Source organism: Nerophis ophidion, linkage group LG03 (assembly GCF_033978795.1).
Source record: "Nerophis ophidion isolate RoL-2023_Sa linkage group LG03, RoL_Noph_v1.0, whole genome shotgun sequence".
Lineage (NCBI taxonomy): Eukaryota > Metazoa > Chordata > Actinopteri > Syngnathiformes > Syngnathidae > Nerophis > Nerophis ophidion.
The window spans coordinates 52,938,117-52,956,642 of record NC_084613.1 but is presented as its reverse complement, the minus strand read 5'-3'; the positions used below and the strand labels follow the sequence as shown (position 1 = coordinate 52,956,642).

Here is an 18,526-nt window from a genome sequence, read left to right as displayed (position 1 = left end):
ACTGAAGCAAGAAAGATGGGGAAGTAAAATTGTCTCACATCAACTTATATATATCAATATGATATTAATACATATGCATATTTTAATAAATATACAAATACAAATGTGATATACAAATGTATAAATAATTTGCATAAATAAACCCATATTTGTAAATCTATTTTTGAGATTTGAAAATATATACAAATACAATTTATAAATATAACAGTGTGAAATACAAACAAATCAATTTGTGTATAAATAAACATGTATTTGTAAATATATTTTTAAGATATGAATATAAATATGCTTGATTGTGTATTTATATTTTATTTGCATATGTAGATCTCTTTTTTGCTTTTGTGTCGATGAGACATTCCTCCTACAAACCAGACGCACAAATAAATGTGACCTACACACTCCCCTGAACAACCAGCAGAGGGCCGTGCAGCCTGATAAGAGATCAGTATCTATATCAGGACAAGGTCATTAAACGACATTGATACAATAATATAAGCAGCTAGCACAGTCTTTCAGAACAACTGGATACATTAGCATTAGCATTAGCCTTAGCTAATATAATGATAATGTTAGCTAGCTCTGGCCCGTTGTGCATTCTCTCTGGAAATACGTGGATTGTTTTTGTGCAATGAACTACGGGCATTTTGCATATAATGCAAATAATGCTCTGTGACCCAGACCGCTCTGGCTGCAGTGCCGTCTGCTGGTTGTTCAGGGGAGTGTGTAAGTCACATTTATTTGTGCATCTGGTTTGTGGGAGGAATGCCTTATAAACACCAAAGCAAAAAAGTGATTTAAATATGCAAATTCATTACAAATACAGATACAAAATCAAGCATATTTATATTCAAATCTCAGAAATATATTTACAAACATGTTTATTTTTTCAAATTCTGGATTTATTTGGTTGTCACATCTTTATATTTATACATTTTATTTATGTAAATTTTCAAATCTCAAAAATATATTTACAAATACGTGTTTATTTATACAACTTATTTATTTATTTGTATATCACATTTGTATTTGTATATTTATTGCATTTATGCATTGGTATTAATATCATATTGATATATATAAGTGGATGTGAGACAATTCTACTTCCATAGAAAGACGGTTGGAAGGCCAATCTGCAACAGCGATCAAGAGCCACGACTGTTGAGCCGCTGATGGCTGACAAACAACTGTTCTAATTGGGGTTATGTCATCTTGCAAGGACTTTCCATTCAATGTGGGAGTGGAATCATGCCAGCATAACTAGATTACTTATTTGCATTTCAAATTACTTGCTAATTAGCATTTCTCATTTATATTCCATTCTAAGACTAATTGTGTTCTCTTTGTTGTGGAAAGTGAAGACATCTCTAAATGTCATGCAAGCATAGGGATGAAAGAAGATGGTATATGCAAACACAGTATAACTATAGGATGTTGGGAAAATACTGATATCTTTTTTGGGAAAAGGTTTACAATACATACCTATACTGTGAAACTGCCATCGGTTGTAGATTTTCTCCGGCAGAAGTTGCAGAATTTTCTGCGGAAAACATAAAAAAAGTGAGTTTAAATTATTTCAAATAGATACTCAATATCACAGATCACAGTTTTCATCAATCCAGTAAGGATATATGTAATTTATTGCCAATGAGCCACAACTGTTGTGTTTAGCCAAAGGGGAAAACATGCATGGGTCAAAGGAGAAAACATGCATGGACCACGGTGTCTAAGCCTTTTCCCTTGCTGTTGTTCATATGATGCGGAAAATGACAGAGAAATGTCATCACCTCACCCCCAACCGCTTTACAACTCAATTAAAGTGTCCTAACCTTTCAGCAGCCTATCATCATTCTTGAATGCAGCAGCAGGTTAAAGGGCTTTTCTTGAGAGATGGAAAAACAAGGGCTGGGTGATGGAAGAGGTGAGCGTGCTTATGCACACGGTTCAATATTGGTCATTGCGATGTGAGCCACTGATGTGGCAGTGGCTCGCTACTCATCAAATCCAAATCAGTGACCCAGAAAGACTTCATGATTCTAATACATATGTCAAGTCAGACATGAAAAACTTTCAGCCACTATTAACAGGAAAAATAAAGACAATTATATCTGTTAAAATAGCTTCAAATTATGTATTTTGGTAAAGAAAAAAAAATATTGATATATAATAATAAAAGCTTGATATTGTCAAACAAGAAATTCAAAGGCAGTAGGTCTTACAATCTGTTTTGCGATTATATTACAGAGGTAGGGTAAATGTTATTATCATTGTGCAAAGTAAAGGTACCAAATATGAGTATTTATTGCACATAGGTTATTGTATATACGAGTATATTGTAAGGTGTTATATATAGGCATGCGTCAAGTCAATGGTGTTTTAAAATCGTGTTTTTATCATTTTCGTCTTTTAGCAAAGATAAAACCTTTTTTATCTTTTAACCTTTTTTAACAATTCGGGCATGCTTTTATTTCAAGTCGCCTGGACTAGTGCAATGTACTTTATGCTGGCATTAGACAAACAGCTCTCTCCCGGTTGCACTTAATCCAGAACGCGGCAGCACGACTTTTAACAGGGGCCAGGAAACGCCAGCACATAACCCCAATTCTTCAGAGTTTGCACTGGCTCCCTGTTCATTTTAGACTTGATTTTAAAACCTTGCTCTTTGTTTTTAAAGCTTTACATGGACTGGCACCTCCTTATATCTCGGACTTCATCCAAATTTACAATCCTGCGCGCGCTCTGAGGTCCGAGAACCAGCTCCAGGTCGTGTTGCCCAAGACCAGACTTAAAACTTAGTCTGTGGTCGGCCCTAAGCTCTGGAACACTCTGCCCCTCCATATTCGAACTGCTCCCACAGTGGAGTGTTTTAAGTCTCGTCTGCAGACCCATTTTTATTCTCTAGCTTTTAACACTACGTGAGCTGTGTGGTCCTCTGTTGCCCTCTGTGTTTAAAATTTTTTTTTTTATTTACTGTTTTAATTGGTTTCACCCTTAAAAACATTTTTAATCATATTTATTTTATATTGTTTTTATATTATTTATCCATCCATCCATTTCCTGGCGCCTATCTCAGCTACAATCGAGCGGAAGGCGGGGTACACCCTAGACAAGTCGCCACCTCATCACAGGGCCAACACAGAGAGACAGACAACATTCACACTCACATTCACACACTAGGGCCAATTTAGTGTGGCCAATCAACCTATCCCCAGGTGCATGTCCTTTGGAAGTGGGAGGAAGCCGGAGTACCCAGAGGGAACCGACACATTCACGGGGAGAACATGCAAACCCCACACAGAAAGAGCCCGAGCCTGGGATTGAACCCAAGACTGCAGGACCTTCGTATTGTGAGGCAGACGCACTAACCCTTCTTCCACCGTGAAGCCCCGATATTTATTCACTTTAACTATAATTTGAGTACAAATACACTTTCGACTATACAAACCTCGTTTCCATATGAGTTGGGAAATTGTGTTAGATGTAAATATAAACGGAATACAATGATTTGCAAATCCTTTTCAAGCCATATTCAGTTGATGCTACAAAGACAATATATTTGATGTTCTAACAGATAAACATTTTTTTTTTGTAAATAATCAATAACTTTACAATTTGATGCCAGCAACACGTGACAAAGAAGTTGGGAAAGGTGGCAATAAATACTGATAAAGTTGAGGAATGCTCATCAAACACAAATTGTCGAACAGTTTTACATTTCTCAACAAGCTATTGCAAGTAATTTAGGGATTTTACCATCTACGGTCCGTAAAATCATCAAAAGGTTCAGAGAATCTGGAGAAATGATGATATTACGGACCTTTGATCCCTCAGGCGGTACTGCATCAAAAACCAACATCAGTGTGTAAAAGATATCACCACATGGGCTCAGGAACGCTTCATAAAACCACTGTCAGTAACTACAGTTGGTTGCTACATCTGTAAGTGCAGATTAAAACTCTGCTATGCAAAGCCAAACCCATTCATCAACAACACCAAGGAACGCCGCTGGCTTCGTTGGGCCCGAGATCATCTAAGATGGACTGATGCAAAGTGAAAAGTCCACATTTCAAATTATATTTGGAAACTGAATGAATTAGCTGCTTTTACGTGCTGTTAGGACAGAAAATAATAGGTTGCTTTGCTTTGATCAATATTTTCTACTCACACGGTTTAATCATTTTCAACCCATATTCAGTTGAATATGCTACGAAGACAACATATTTGGTGTTCAAACTGATAAACATTTTTTTTGTGAGCAAATAATCAGTAACTATTTATTTCAATATAAACAGTGCCACTTTTATTAAACTAACCTAGACTCCATCCATCCATCCATTTCCTACTGCTTGTCCCTTTTGAGGTCGCGGGGGGTGCTGGAGCCTATCTATACATATATAAGTATATATGGATGGATGCGTAAGCACTGTAAGTATATATATATATATATATATATATATATATATATATATATATATATAGATATTATACATACATACATACACATATATACACATATATACATATGTATATGCATACATATACATATATATATACACATATATATATATACATATATACATATATATACATATATACATATATATACATATACATACATATACATACATATATATACATATATATATATATATATATATATATATATATACACACATATACAAACCACGTTTCCATATGAGTTGGGAAATTGTGTTAGATGTAAATATAGACGGAATACAATGATTAGCAAATAATGTTCAACCCATATTCAGTGAATATGCTACAAAGACAACATATTTGGTGTTCAAACTAAAAAAAGATTTTTTTTTTGCAAATAATCATTAACTTTAGAATTTGATGCCAGCAACACGTGACAAAGAAGTTGGGAAAGGTGGCAATAAATACTGATAAAGTTGAGGAATGCTCCTCAAACACTTTTTTGGAACATCCCACAGGTGTTCAGGCTAATTGGGAACAGGTGGGTGCCATGATTGGGTATAGAAACAGCTTCCCAAAAAATGCTCAGTCTTTCACAAGAAAGGATGAGGCGAGGTACATCCCTTTGTCCACAACTGCGTGAGCAAATAGTCAAACAGTTTAAGAACGTTTCTCAAAGTGCAATGGCAAGAAATTACGGATTTCAACATCTACGGTCCTTAATATCATCCAAAGGTTCAGAGAATCTGGAGAAATCACTCCACGTAAGCAGCATGGCCGGAAACCAACATTGAATGACCGTGACCTTCGATCCCTCAGACGGCACTGTATCAAAAACCAACATCAATCTCAAAATGATATCACCGCATGGGCTCAGGAACACTTCAGAAAACCACTGTCACTAAATACAGTTGGTCGCTACATCTGTAAGTGGAAGTTAAAGCTCTACTATGCAAAGCGAAAGCCATTTATCAACAACATCCAGAAACGCCCCCGGCTTCCCTGGGCCCGAGAGTATCTAAGATGGACTGATGCAAAGTGGAAAAATGTTCCATGGTCTGACGAGTCCACCTTTCAAATTGTTTTTAGAAATATTCGACATCGTGTCATCCGGACCAAAGGGGAAGCAAACCATCCAGACTGTTATCGACGCAAAGTTCAAAAGCCAACATCTGTGATGGTATGGGGGTGCATTAGTGCCCAAGGCATGGGTAACTAACACATCTGTGAAGGCACCATTAATGCTGAAAGGTACATACAGGTTTTGGAACAACATATGCTGACACCCGAGCTTATTTCAGCAAGACAATACTGCAATACTACAATAGTGTGGCTTTGTAAAAAAACAGAGTGCGGGTACTTTCCTGGCCCGCCTGCAGTCCAGACCTGTCTCCCATTGAAAATGTGTGGCGCATTACCGGGCGGTTTAGCCCGGTTAGTAGAGCGGCCGTGCCAGCAACTTGAGGGTTGCAGGTTCGATTCCCGCTTCTGCCATCCTAGTCACTGCCGTTGTGTCCTTGGGCAAGACACTTTACCCACCTGCTCCCAGTGCCACCCACACTGGTTTGAATGTAACTTAGATATTGGGTTTCACTATGTAAAGCGCTTTGAGTCACTAGAGAAAAAGCGCTATATAAATATAATTCACTTCACACTTCACATTACGAAGCATAAAATACGACAGCGGAGACCCCGGACTGTTGAACAACTGAAGCTCTACATAAAACAAGAATGGGAAAGAATTCCACTCTCAAAGCTTCAACAATTAGTTTCCTCAGTTCTCAAATGTTTATTGAGTGTTGTTAAAAGAAAAGGTGATGTAACACAGTGGTGAACTTGCCCTTTCCTGACTACTTTGGCACATGTTGCAGCCATAAAATTCTAAGTTAATTATTATTTGCAAAAAAAAAATAAAGTTTATGAGTTTGAACATCAAATATCTTGTCTTTGTGGTGCATTCAACTGAATATGGGTTGAAAAGGATTTGCAAATCATTGTTTTCCGTTTATATTTACATCTAACACAATTTACCAACTCATACGGAAACGGGGTTTGTAACTGTCCTTTTTTTGTCCTCTGGAACTAAATACCTTTAATTATCAGGGACATCAGATGCTGAAAGACATGTGCATGTGTGGCTGCATCTCACTATTGATCCTGCATGGGATTATAGCAACTTTGTACAGGCTCAGTGTTAGCCTCACTCAGTATGTCTCCTTGGGGTAGCGGGCATATTACCCTAGGCCGTAACACAGCAGGCCTGCCCGGCTAAGCCTTCCCCAGTGGGGACGTGTGTGTATGTGGTCGCAGACACAATAACACCTGCTTTCTCTCGCTCACAGCATACCCCATAAGGAGAGGGGGAAGGAAAGATAGAGAAGCTTGTTCCGAAAGACTCCCCATGGAGTCGATACGGTAGTCGTAACAATGGGGAATTTACTGGCTGATATAAGGCAAAAGCAGACTCTGCCGTGCTGAAGGTTGGTGGAGTTATACTCTAATCTGCAGCCATACGCCAGCATAAAGATGGGAGCATTACTGCACAGCCACCATATCTTTAGCACATTTACATGATCCGTACTTAGGTTTCTTGCTGCAAGGCCTGTACATGGTGCAGAATACACTTCTCCTGGAGGTGGTCCACAAGGGTTTCGCGATAAACAAGAAGGACACTCCAGTTTCATTAACACGTGTCTGACTTTTAACAATTACATAGTGTTACGATGGTGTTTATTACTTATCTATGCATGATGCACTCGTATGTGCGCCTTTTCTTTTTCTGTTGTGTCTTATTTTTGTTGCTATATATGTAAAATTACTGCCACTGAAGTGACAGCTAGTTACAGCAACTCTCTGCTCTTTTATATTCTCCTTTGTGTTCTTTAATATTACCTCGTTTTCATGTTTTACCTTATATTTGGTGTATATTTTGAATCTGCACTGCAACCACATAATTTTCCCATTGTGAAATTAATAAAGTCCATTGTATCTTGAATTTTCCCATGGTATCTGATTCTTGCCTCATTGGGTGAAATTATACAACTTATTTAAGTTGATAAATTGTGTGAAATTATGTGTTTGGAAATTGTGCAAAGCATCTGACCAAATTGCTAGTGTGGAAATGGTAAATGGGTTGTACTTGTATAGCGCTTTTCTACCTTTTTTTAAGGAACTCAAAGCGCTTTGACACTATTTCCACATTCACCCATTCACACACACATTCACACACTGATGGCGGGAGCTGCCATGCAAGGCGCTAACCAGGGCCCATCAGGAGCAAGGGTGATGTGTCTTGCTCGAGGACACAACAGACGTGACTCGGATGGTAGAAGGTGGGGAATGAACCAGTAACCGTTAGGTTCCTGGCACGGCCACTCTCCCATCTTCGCCACGCCGTCTCCGTATGTAAATAATGTAGAAAATCATAGCAGTGTTTTCTCCTTTCTCGCCAACAGATGGCAGCAACAGAGCACAACTGGTTGCAATGGACAAGTTTACTGTGTTGACTTGTCATCAGATTCTTTTTTGTGCAGGATATCACACTATGCCAATATTATTGGTGTAATTATACCAATGAAAACTTAAAATATTGGTAACAGATAGCAGGAAAAGGCATGCAAGTGCATCTGAATGCTAATGAAAGATTACACTAGTTGATAAATTAGATATACTGTGTTTAATGATAAATTATGTATGACAGTCAAATCAATTCAGTCCAGCCGAATGAATTAGCTGCTTTTACGTGCTGTTAGGACGGAAAATAATAGGTTGCTTTGATTTGATCAGTATTTTCTACTCACATGGTTTAATCCGGATATCTAAGATAAACAAAATACCTTAGTTTATATACCCCCCAGTTTGAGGCAGAATTCTTATTACTTTTTTCACCAGAAGTATGTCTCAGTCATTATACACTCTCTTCACATGCTGGCGATTCAGTGTCTGTGCTTAAATGATTGAATATGGCTGCAAAATAATGTCAAATAAAGTTGCACAGCACTACACAGAAAGAGTGTAAATATAACAATCACAGGGTAATATGATGTTTACCAACTGCATTCTGTAGTAAGACGAGCCTTGCACTTGGCGCACAAAAGATTGTCTCGAAGATTAGTTTTACCGTGTATTCCCTACTGGTATAAAAGCGATGAGGTTTAACCAGGCAGTTTGCTAAAAGATGTAAAATTCCATGTAGGCATTCATGGCTGAGTAGCCACGGCGGTGTGATGTGTTGCGCATGAAGCTGGTACAGTTTCTTGTTTATTTATTATAAATGATTCTAGGTTAGCTTGTCCTGGGTGTACCCCGCTTTCCGCCCAAATGCAGCTGAGATAGGCTCAAGCGACCCCTCGCGATCCCAAAAGGGACAAGCGGTAGACAATGGATGGATGGATGGATTCTAGGTTAGTTTAATAAAAGTGGCACCGTTCATATTGAAATAAATATAAGCTACAAAAGACCAGCAAACAAGTATTTGTGTTGCTGTTAACATGACATTATGTTTTTGTACAATAACACATTGCACTTAAAGCACTGTAGAAACACCCTCTTACAACCAAAAAATATTTCATATTACATTTTCTGTATTGGCACAAATTAACTTTGACTTTATTATACAGCTCTGGAATACATGTGTTGGCAAAATGCTAGCTACTTGGAATCTTGTACCAAGCAATGTATTCATCATGTTTCAAAAGCCCTCATTCTTCACAACACTGTACGATCACACATCTTTAACAATGAAATGGGCTATTGAAGACGTTACTGTACTACCTTGGCTTGAGCTGTGTAATGGCCAAGTTTCACTTGTAAGAAGTCTTTAATATCCATGTCTTTGTCCTGTTGTGTCTTTAGAGCCAACTGTGCTAGCCTTCTCCCTGTTGATTTTTCCATGATTTCGCACCAGGTGCGTGACAAGGTTGGTCGTGCTACAGCTGTAATTGAGTGCTGTTTTTTGGTATTTGCATACACGCTTACTCCTCTTCTTAAACAAATCCAAGTCCCTTCCAAACCTTTGACTAAATTGTGTCCGTGTCACGCAGTTTGTATTTCACTCTTCTTCGACTTATTTACATTACTTTGACAAGTCTCCAGAGAGTTTTACGGAGGCCGAGAGAGAGAGACGTTTTCACAGCCAGAGAGACATAGACTATTTAAATTAACAAAATAAAAACATTTTGATTTGGATGTTGAAAATAAACTCCAATCCATGCATTCATCTGTAGGGACATGGGAAAAACACTTTGACTAAATACCCTTCATAATTTACTTATATACCTTAATTTTAGTGTAGTGAAACACATAATTGTGTTCATAACCACGAGCCGGGTTTCTTCACCCTTACTAAAATAAAGTCTTACAGGCAGTCGTTCATGTCACCAATTTATATACATGTGATACTGCAAAGAGGCTGACAAGGGAAATTCAGAATGCTGAGTCAAATCTGAATATGAGGTCATGGTAGGGTTGTATCCTGTAGAGAAAATCGAGGGAAATGGATGTGCACAAACTTTTTTTTTTCGTGTGCATGATTTTGAACTTGTCCCACAACCTTAGTGGCACCGGACTCAGCTGCTTTCAGGCAGTCAGCAGATAAGGTCATGTACAGGCATATGGGAGTATAAACACTGAAGTCCCTCAACTCTGGAGACCTGAGTCGCCTGACTGAGAGGCTCAATCATGTGACTGGAAAAACAGCCTAGTTTATGGTTGAAAACAGTTCTCTCATTCACTTTCTGTAAATTAAACAAGGTTTTTGCATTGTACATCTCCAACTGTCGCACAAGGCTGAAAATAGGCTAAATGGGAACATTACAAACAATGCCTGTCGTGGCTAGGTTTTGTTTGAAGTTTTGTTAGGTTTCTCTCTGTTAGTTGGGGTACAGCGTTACAAACTGCCACAGCAGCATTAGAAGGAATTCTACAAAAGTGAATGGATATGGTTTATAGTGGCTGTGGGGGTTGAAGTGCTGCATGGCCTGCCTTCCAAGACATCGATCGCACAAACTGGATCATCCATTGGGGCGATACTACCCTACAGCAAACCAAGAAAAGGGGTCACATACTTCATAATGACAGCAAAGTAATCCCTACATAGCCGTTCAAAGCAAACGCAGAGTGGGGATAAGTCCTGTGTACTGTGTCAGCCAGGTTTTAATGCAATGTGAGAGAGAGCATGAAAAACTATAGCAGAGCCAGACATGCCATACAGCTTTTAAATGTTTAAGCGGCAGATAATTTCATGATTTGCACAGCGAATTCAGAGTTTCCCCCAGAAAATGTGTTAGTTAAGATGGTGTCTCCCCAGGAGGTAGGGGGTGGGTGTAAGGAACAGCGTAACTCAGCCTGTCGCCATCACGTCTCCATGTCATCGGTGCCACCACAGCCTGGGGGGGCAATAGACTACAGACTGTGGTGAAGTAGGCAGGCTTCGTTACGTTGGTTGTGTTTTCCGCTCCTTTTGCTGAATGCCGATATACTATATCCATCCCATCCATCCATCCATTGTCTACCGCTTATTCCCTTTGGGGTCGCAGAGGGCGCTGGTGCCTTTCTCAGCTACAATCGGGCGAAAAGTGGGGTACACCCTGGACAAGTCGCCGTCTCATCACAGCGCGATATACTATATACTATACATATCACAATATTTTTTCTGTAAAGTAAAAACAATACACAAACCAGTCCTATTTACCTGAGATTCTAAGTATGTCATTATTATCACTTAGTAAGTCAATATTTTGACGTAGTAATTTAATAAGTCAAAAAGATGACAAAATAATGACTTACTAAGTCAAGACAATGACACAAATATGACTTAAGTCAAATTATTGACTTACTGTAAGTAAGCGTTTGCAAGAAGCGTTTGAAAAAAAAGAGTTAAAAGTGGTGCCACATGCTGACATGTACTCAACTCATCATACTTAAATTTTTACAGCATTTGGGAAGCCTGTAGTTGATTTTTATTATGTAAATGCCATATTTTTGTTGACATGTAATAGCAGGGATCTTGTCATTCAAAACTAGGCTGCTACATTACTAATGATTAATGTAACTATAGCTGAAAAAATTGTATAATAGCAATAGGAGAGACTATTTTTCCCTGAACACCATGGAGTTCATGTAGGCTTTATGATGCAGCTACATTATTATATCAACTATCAGAGACAGCTTCAGGAAACTCTTCTTTTAACCTAATGTCATTGACCTGTGCTTCAACACAGGTCAATGGATACCTTAACAACAAAGCGTTGCTGGAAACCCTGGAATTTTTGTAAAACATTTTGGTAAAATTGTTAACAATCTTGGGTTGGATAATATAACCTATGGGTTAGTAACATTTTTTCAGACTTATAATCCACAAAAAAACGAGATGATAATAATAATTAAAAAACACACACATTGACAAAAACAATGGCGGATTTACCTGGCAAATTTGTCAACGAATAAAAATAAGACAAAAAAGATGACGGAAATTAAATTAAATGAATATCTAGAGGGGTGGGACAAGGTAGGAATATATCCTATTACGCCTATTTTTTCAATGTGTAGACTTATACTACGCCTGGTATAATCAGAAGAGTAGGTATATGGCGTGGACACTTGACAACAAGACATTGTGTAATTAGTGTGAGCGTTTATCACCGTTAAATACTACACTCGTCTCTTACCACAATGTGCTTTGAAGTTTGCGACTTCAAGCATAGTCTACTTATGTTGGCCTAAATTAAACATTTTCAAGCTAAGAAATAGCTATGTGATCTAAAAATACCAATATTCCAGTACAGGGTATTCCTTAGTTTGACAGGAGACCTGTGGCGGTGAGGTTGTGGTTAAGAGCGTGGTCAATATCACTTCATCACATTATTTGCTATGATGCATATATTTTCTTTAAAAGGGCAAATACAAAAATTATACATACACCTAAAACAACTTTGCTATTACTAATTAACATATATTTTTCTTAAATAATAGCGTTTTTCTCTATTTTTCAATTGTTGTTACTTATTGTACAATGTACTTTGAGATGTACTACATCTTACCAATCAAAGTCTGAGACAAGATCTGACCAATCTAACTCTATGAGAATGAACTGATGAAGCCTACTTGGATGAGAGGCAAAACGTCTTCTAAGACAAACCAAACAATCCAGCTGCGATCAATTGAATGCCCTAGGATTACAATGACCTGGATGAATGAAAACATTCATTGACATACTTTGGGATTAAAAAAAAAAAGTCAAGAGATTTCTCCAATATTTTTAGTCTCTTTCTTCATTAAAAACATTGGCAACAAATCTGGCATGTATTTCTGGTGTTATTGTAGACTGTACTCGTGTTTAGAGACTCTTTACTTCTGTCGCTTTCATGTCCAGAACGAAAAGCGAGCTGCTCAGAGCCTATCATTACACCTGCTTCACGCTGAGCCTTTTTCTCCTTAATAGCCTTCAATCCGGACAACCCTGTGTGTATGGCTTACGTCATCACATTATCTGGTTTCGGCAATCCAGTTCTGGTGATCCAAATTTATTGTGGCAACAAGTTGAAACAGTGGTTAGTGCTTGTGCCTCACAATAAGACGGTATTAGGTTTGATTCCCGGGGCTTGGGGACTTTCTGTTTGGAGTTCGCATGTACTCCCCATGACTGTGTGGGTTCCCTCAGAGTACTCAGACTTCCTCCCACCTCCAAAGACATGCATCTGGGGATAGGCCGATTGACAACGCCAAATTGGCCCTACAAGTGAATTTGAGTGTGAATGTTGTCTATCTCTGTTGGCTCTGCGATCAGGTGGGGACTTGTCCAGGGTGTACTGCAATCCCGAAAGGGACAAGCAGTAGAAAATGGATGGATGGAGGGATGATTTATTGTACGACCAAAACTTAACTTTAAATATAGTAAAAATAAACTGGATACCAATTAGTAATGAATAAACCACAACAAAGAAAATAATAACAATACATTTACATAACAACAGTTATATAGAAAACAAAATTCAGTTTTTCCGTTTTGTTCCTTTTTTTTTTTTTACCTTTTACACTTATTTTACGACCATAGAGTGTATGCTTTCTCCATCATCCATCCATCCATCCATCCATCCATCCATTTTCTACCGCTTATATAAAATGCAAGATATATAATAATAATTATATAATAATAATAAATATTGTATTAATAATAAGAGTAGTAATAATAATAATAATAATAAATAGTAATTGTGTAACTGTGTCAATAAGTGCTTTAAGTACATTATGCTTGTGCAAGATACTTTTTTGAAACTATTATTTTGCAGTCAGACCAGATGTGCTACTATTATTGTGATGGGGGAAATGTGTTCTGTGCGGTTGGTCTTAGCTTGAGGAGAAAAGAGGCAACTCACTTGAGGCTGTTAAAAAAAAAAAAGGAGCGCTTCTTAAGTTGCAACCACTGTTTGTACGTGGATGTTACATCGATGATGATGTTAAAAACTACACAAGCAGATGAGATGTGTGTGTATGGATTATTCTTGTTAGCTTTAGCTTGGTAGTTTAGTAGCGATTTCAAGTGGCTGTCTCGACATTGTTTAATTCAGGGCGGGGTGGTTGAGTGTGTCGGCGGGGAATAAGCGCTATTGGACACATTATTTTCCCAAACAAATGTTTCTTCTCCTCACAATGACAACATTTTACTCACATTTATGTTCATTTTCCTGATATTATTTTGCATTTATCAACATATTTCGTTTATCGGCCAATTGTGTGACTCTGTTCGCGGTTATGTGAATGAGGAAATCATATGACTTACTTTTTTATTGAATTTAGTGATTATTCATTAGGCATAAAAGTGCTGTGTCAAATAAAAATTGCAACCACAGTGACATCCCAAACTTCTCGTAGACATGCTCTTTATTATTCATTTGCTCTTCATCCCTTTCACCGCCATGCACATTGCACGGCCCATTAATCTTTTTTTTTTTTCAATTATTTTATTTTCATAACCGTGAAAAGCCATAATCGAAATCAAAATTAAAATATAATTAATTGTCAAGACCTATACTGTATATGTACTCACTCTGTAACAACCTGCTCGTGTTAATGTGTATGTTAGTGTGTTAAGATTTCCATTTGTCCCATGGTCTGTAAACACACCAAGTTGGTAGAGAATGTGGAAGTGGTGTTGTGTGTCAAGGAGTGAAACAGGAGTGAGATAGACATGTGTGCATTTAGGGAATACGTTTTGGAATAGGCCGCGTTGTTAGCACAATATTGGCAATAAAAGCTAAAAAGAATGTGTGTCTTCTTCTGGACGTTACAATAAATAACTTTATTTTGTTTTCATGTAAAAAAACTTAATTTTAACGTGTGGCGGCTAACATGTTGAGGTGAAGCACCGGCAGCATCTAATACATTGAGGGGAAACCCTCGAGTAATATTACCCACAAGATGAGGCCAAACCAATCAGAATGGACTATTCAATATTGTGACCACTAATTACCATGAATTGATTAACGTGGACCCCGACTTAAACAAGTTGAAAAACTTATTCGGGTGTTACCATTTAGTGGTCAATTGTAAGGAATATGTACTGTACTGTGCAATCTACTAATAAAAGTATCAATCAATCAATCAATCAATGGCGCAACCTCAAGCAGCATTCAATCTAGTGACTATGTAGGTATTATTTCACGTCAACAGGGGCTTTCACAATGTCAAACATATTTACTAGGGCTGTAAAATTATTATCTTTATTTTTTTTTAAAATCAGATCAATCACCATTTTTGGAAATGTGATTAATCATCATTAATCACAAGTACATACTTGCAGGCACAACTAAAATTTGCTCTAAGGAAAGACCTCGATATTTTTACAGAAATGCAATTTTAATGTCATCTATGAAATTTTTTAAAGGTTTTATTTGATTACATGTAGTTTATTTGCACAAAACTAAACAGTTTTATCTTAAGTCCTTTCAAGCAGTATTTTGGAGTAAAATTTGCCAACAGTTAAAGTCTCCTCACTCAGTTTTGTACTGATGTATGTATTGATCTGATCACTGACCGTAAGGTAAAAGAGCTTGTACGGTCAAAATAAGTTGCCTGATTAATCTAAGTGTGTTCATGAATAATGCAATATTTTTTTGTAATTAATTACATGAATTAATGCAATAATTTTGACAGTCCTAGTATTTACACCTCAGATTGCCAGCAATCTGAGGGTTACTGGTTCAATCCCCACTTTCTACCATCCTAGTCACGTCCGTTGTGTCTTTGGGCAAGGCACTTCACCCTTGCTCCTGATGGGTCCTGGTTAGCGCCTTGCATGGCAGCTCCCGCCATCAGTGTGTGAATGTGTGTGTGAATGTAGAAATACTGTAAAAGCGCTTTGGGCTCCTTAAAAATTATCTTGCTATAAAAATTATCAATTCATAATTAACAATTCCTACTTTGTGAAAATCTACAGGGGAGACAGCCAGTGACAATTTGCACAATAATCTAGTGATATTTTAAGAGGTTAAATTGCTATGAAACAGCAGAGTTGCATAGAGTTGATGTTTTATTTCGTACAATGATCATACACTGTCATATTACTGGTTTAACTGTATTCTCTCTCAGAGAATACTAAGAGGTCACAAAACAAAATGTTGCAATACAAAGTTGCTGTAATCCAGGGGCTAACTATCTGCATGCTAGCTCAAAGGGGTTATGTAGCGACCAGAAGCAATACAGCGATCAGGCCGTCAGAGTTGGACACATATTAAGCGTTTCTGATCGCACAAAGCGCTCTCCAAGACAGGTTGACACAGCTCTGACTGGCACAACGTACGACATTAGTTAAAATAAAGACGTTAGTAGTGCCACTGCCTAGCAATTATGAGACACAGTCAACGGAACAATCAAAGCCTGAAACGTCCGCACTCACAGATCGAATTTCTAGAAACAGATGACCTGAATATAAAAATGTTGGTGCAATCTATACAAAACCTACAATTTGATATTCAAAGGGATACAATCAAATATAAAAAAATATACCAGCACAGAATGACAGAGAGAGAACTGATTTTTGTCAATGATGTAAGAAAGTTCAAAGAGTGGACAACGCAGAAGTGAGACAGGAGTTGAAGGTGCTGCAAGAAGGGAATGCAGCTTTGTGCCAACAGTGGAATGCCAAGCAACATGATAACACAAATCTGGAAAATATCAGTGTTCTGGAGAATATCAAGGAGGAGATGGATCAGTATACACGACTGAATAATATCATCATTGCAGTGATGCGCATCACCTCTAAACATTAGAGGAGTACCAGATGAAATAGATGCTGCTTCAACAGAGCAAGAAGTGGTCAACTTTCTGCTATTACAGAATGTTGATGTTGATGTTAACACCACCGACACATGTATTCCACTTAATGGAAGTAACACCACCACCACACCTCGTCATCATTGTGAAGTTCACCAACAGAGAATACAAAATTGTACTGCTGAAACAGGAGAAGGAGTTCAAGGGTACAAATGTGTACATTTATGCACACTTAAAACAATGCTGAAACCGCCGAAAGCAAGGATTTTGAGGGAGCAGGGGAAAATTCAGGGAACTTGAAGTGCAAAATGTACAATTTACATGAATGGAGGTCCAGAAGCAAGACTACTTCTTGTCAAAGATATCAAGGATCTGGACAAATATTAAAGTTCCTGATAGTTAAAAACACTGAAGTCTGACGGAAAACAAAAATCCACATTCAACATCAACACTACAACGTTCCAAGGATCACTGAACAAGAAAACTTGATTTAGAAGCACATGTATCTATGGTATACTCATAAACATTCATAAAGCAACACAAACGTTTGTTGAACAGGAAAATATGGAACTGAAAACCCTCTGCAACATAAACCACAAAAGTGTGGAATTGGAAATGTTATGGATCCAAATACACATGTTATGTCCCACATCAGGAATAGATGTTTCTATTATGTAGATGAACAATATAGTAGCAAATTTAAATCCAACAAACAGTCAATTATTAATTACAACAACAGACGTTCGTATGCAAACTACAGCAACATGAAGCACGTTTTGGTACAATTCACCACACCGTTCAAAGTGATGGGTATCTCAGAAACATGTATCAAGGCTAAAAAAAGGAATTATTTGATCTGGAAGGATATGACCTAAATCCAACAGAATCAACAAGTAGCTGTGTATGTGGCAATGACACGAACTACAAAGTGGTAGAAAACAATTAATTTGCAATAGTTAAAACTTCAGAATGTTGAACCATTAAAATGTCTTGAAAAAAGCAAAAACGTATTGATCATCTGCATAAATAGAACATCTAGGTCAGAGAGGATTAAGGCAACTAAATTCAGCCAAATTAATCTTCTTCCCTCTTGATCTATTGAAAACTAATAAACAAAAGACAATTGATGACTTCATAGATACAATGTATAGCATAAGTTCACATCAAAAACTCACAAGGCCAAGCAGAATCACATGGCACTGTGCCAAACCAATCCATAATAGTTAACAAATAATTTTGATAATACTACAATTGGTCTGTAAACAACCGACATCAGTGATCATGATCATCTACCAGTTTTGACAATAAATGACACAAATGACAGGAAAAGGAACATCGATGACAAAAATACATTTTGAAATAATGCACAGAGTATGGATGTTTTAAGAATGATCAGGGGAGAACAACATTGGGACAATGTATACATAGAAAATATTGTAGATCAGGGATCCCCAAACGATCAGTCCCCCAATTTGGAAAAAAAGTTATAGTTTTTTTTTTTTTTGTTGGAAACAGGAAATAAGATAGAGGAAAAGGGGGAAGATATGTTTGGGTGCCACACGTTTTGTTTATCGCTTTGATTCGCTTGATTTGGCTATATATTGAATGTTTTTGGTTCTTATTTTGCAAAACAATTAAATACACTTTAAATTTACGCAAGAGTCAAGCATGTCATTCAAGCGACAAGCCCATTCTTATCCCTCCAACGACCACCGGGAAACGTGACCGCTACAAAAGCATTTGACACAATTAATCATCATATCTTAATAAACAAATTATAAGGGTATGGCATCAGAGGGTTGGTCTTAAAATGGGTAGAACG

The 18,526-nt window shown here is 37.6% G+C and overlaps 1 protein-coding gene across 7 annotated transcripts in view; it reads right to left on the bottom strand.

Annotated features, from left to right (window-relative positions):
- ralgapa2 (Ral GTPase activating protein catalytic subunit alpha 2) overlaps positions 1-18,526 on the bottom strand; it is a 298,534-nt gene that overhangs the window by 222,343 nt on the left and 57,665 nt on the right. For all 7 annotated transcript variants that reach the window (XM_061895568.1, XM_061895569.1, XM_061895573.1 and 4 more), the window contains exon 4: positions 1,480-1,537. In XM_061895568.1, the coding sequence (XP_061751552.1) occupies positions 1,480-1,537 (58 nt within the window). The remainder of the gene's footprint in view (positions 1-1,479; positions 1,538-18,526) is intronic.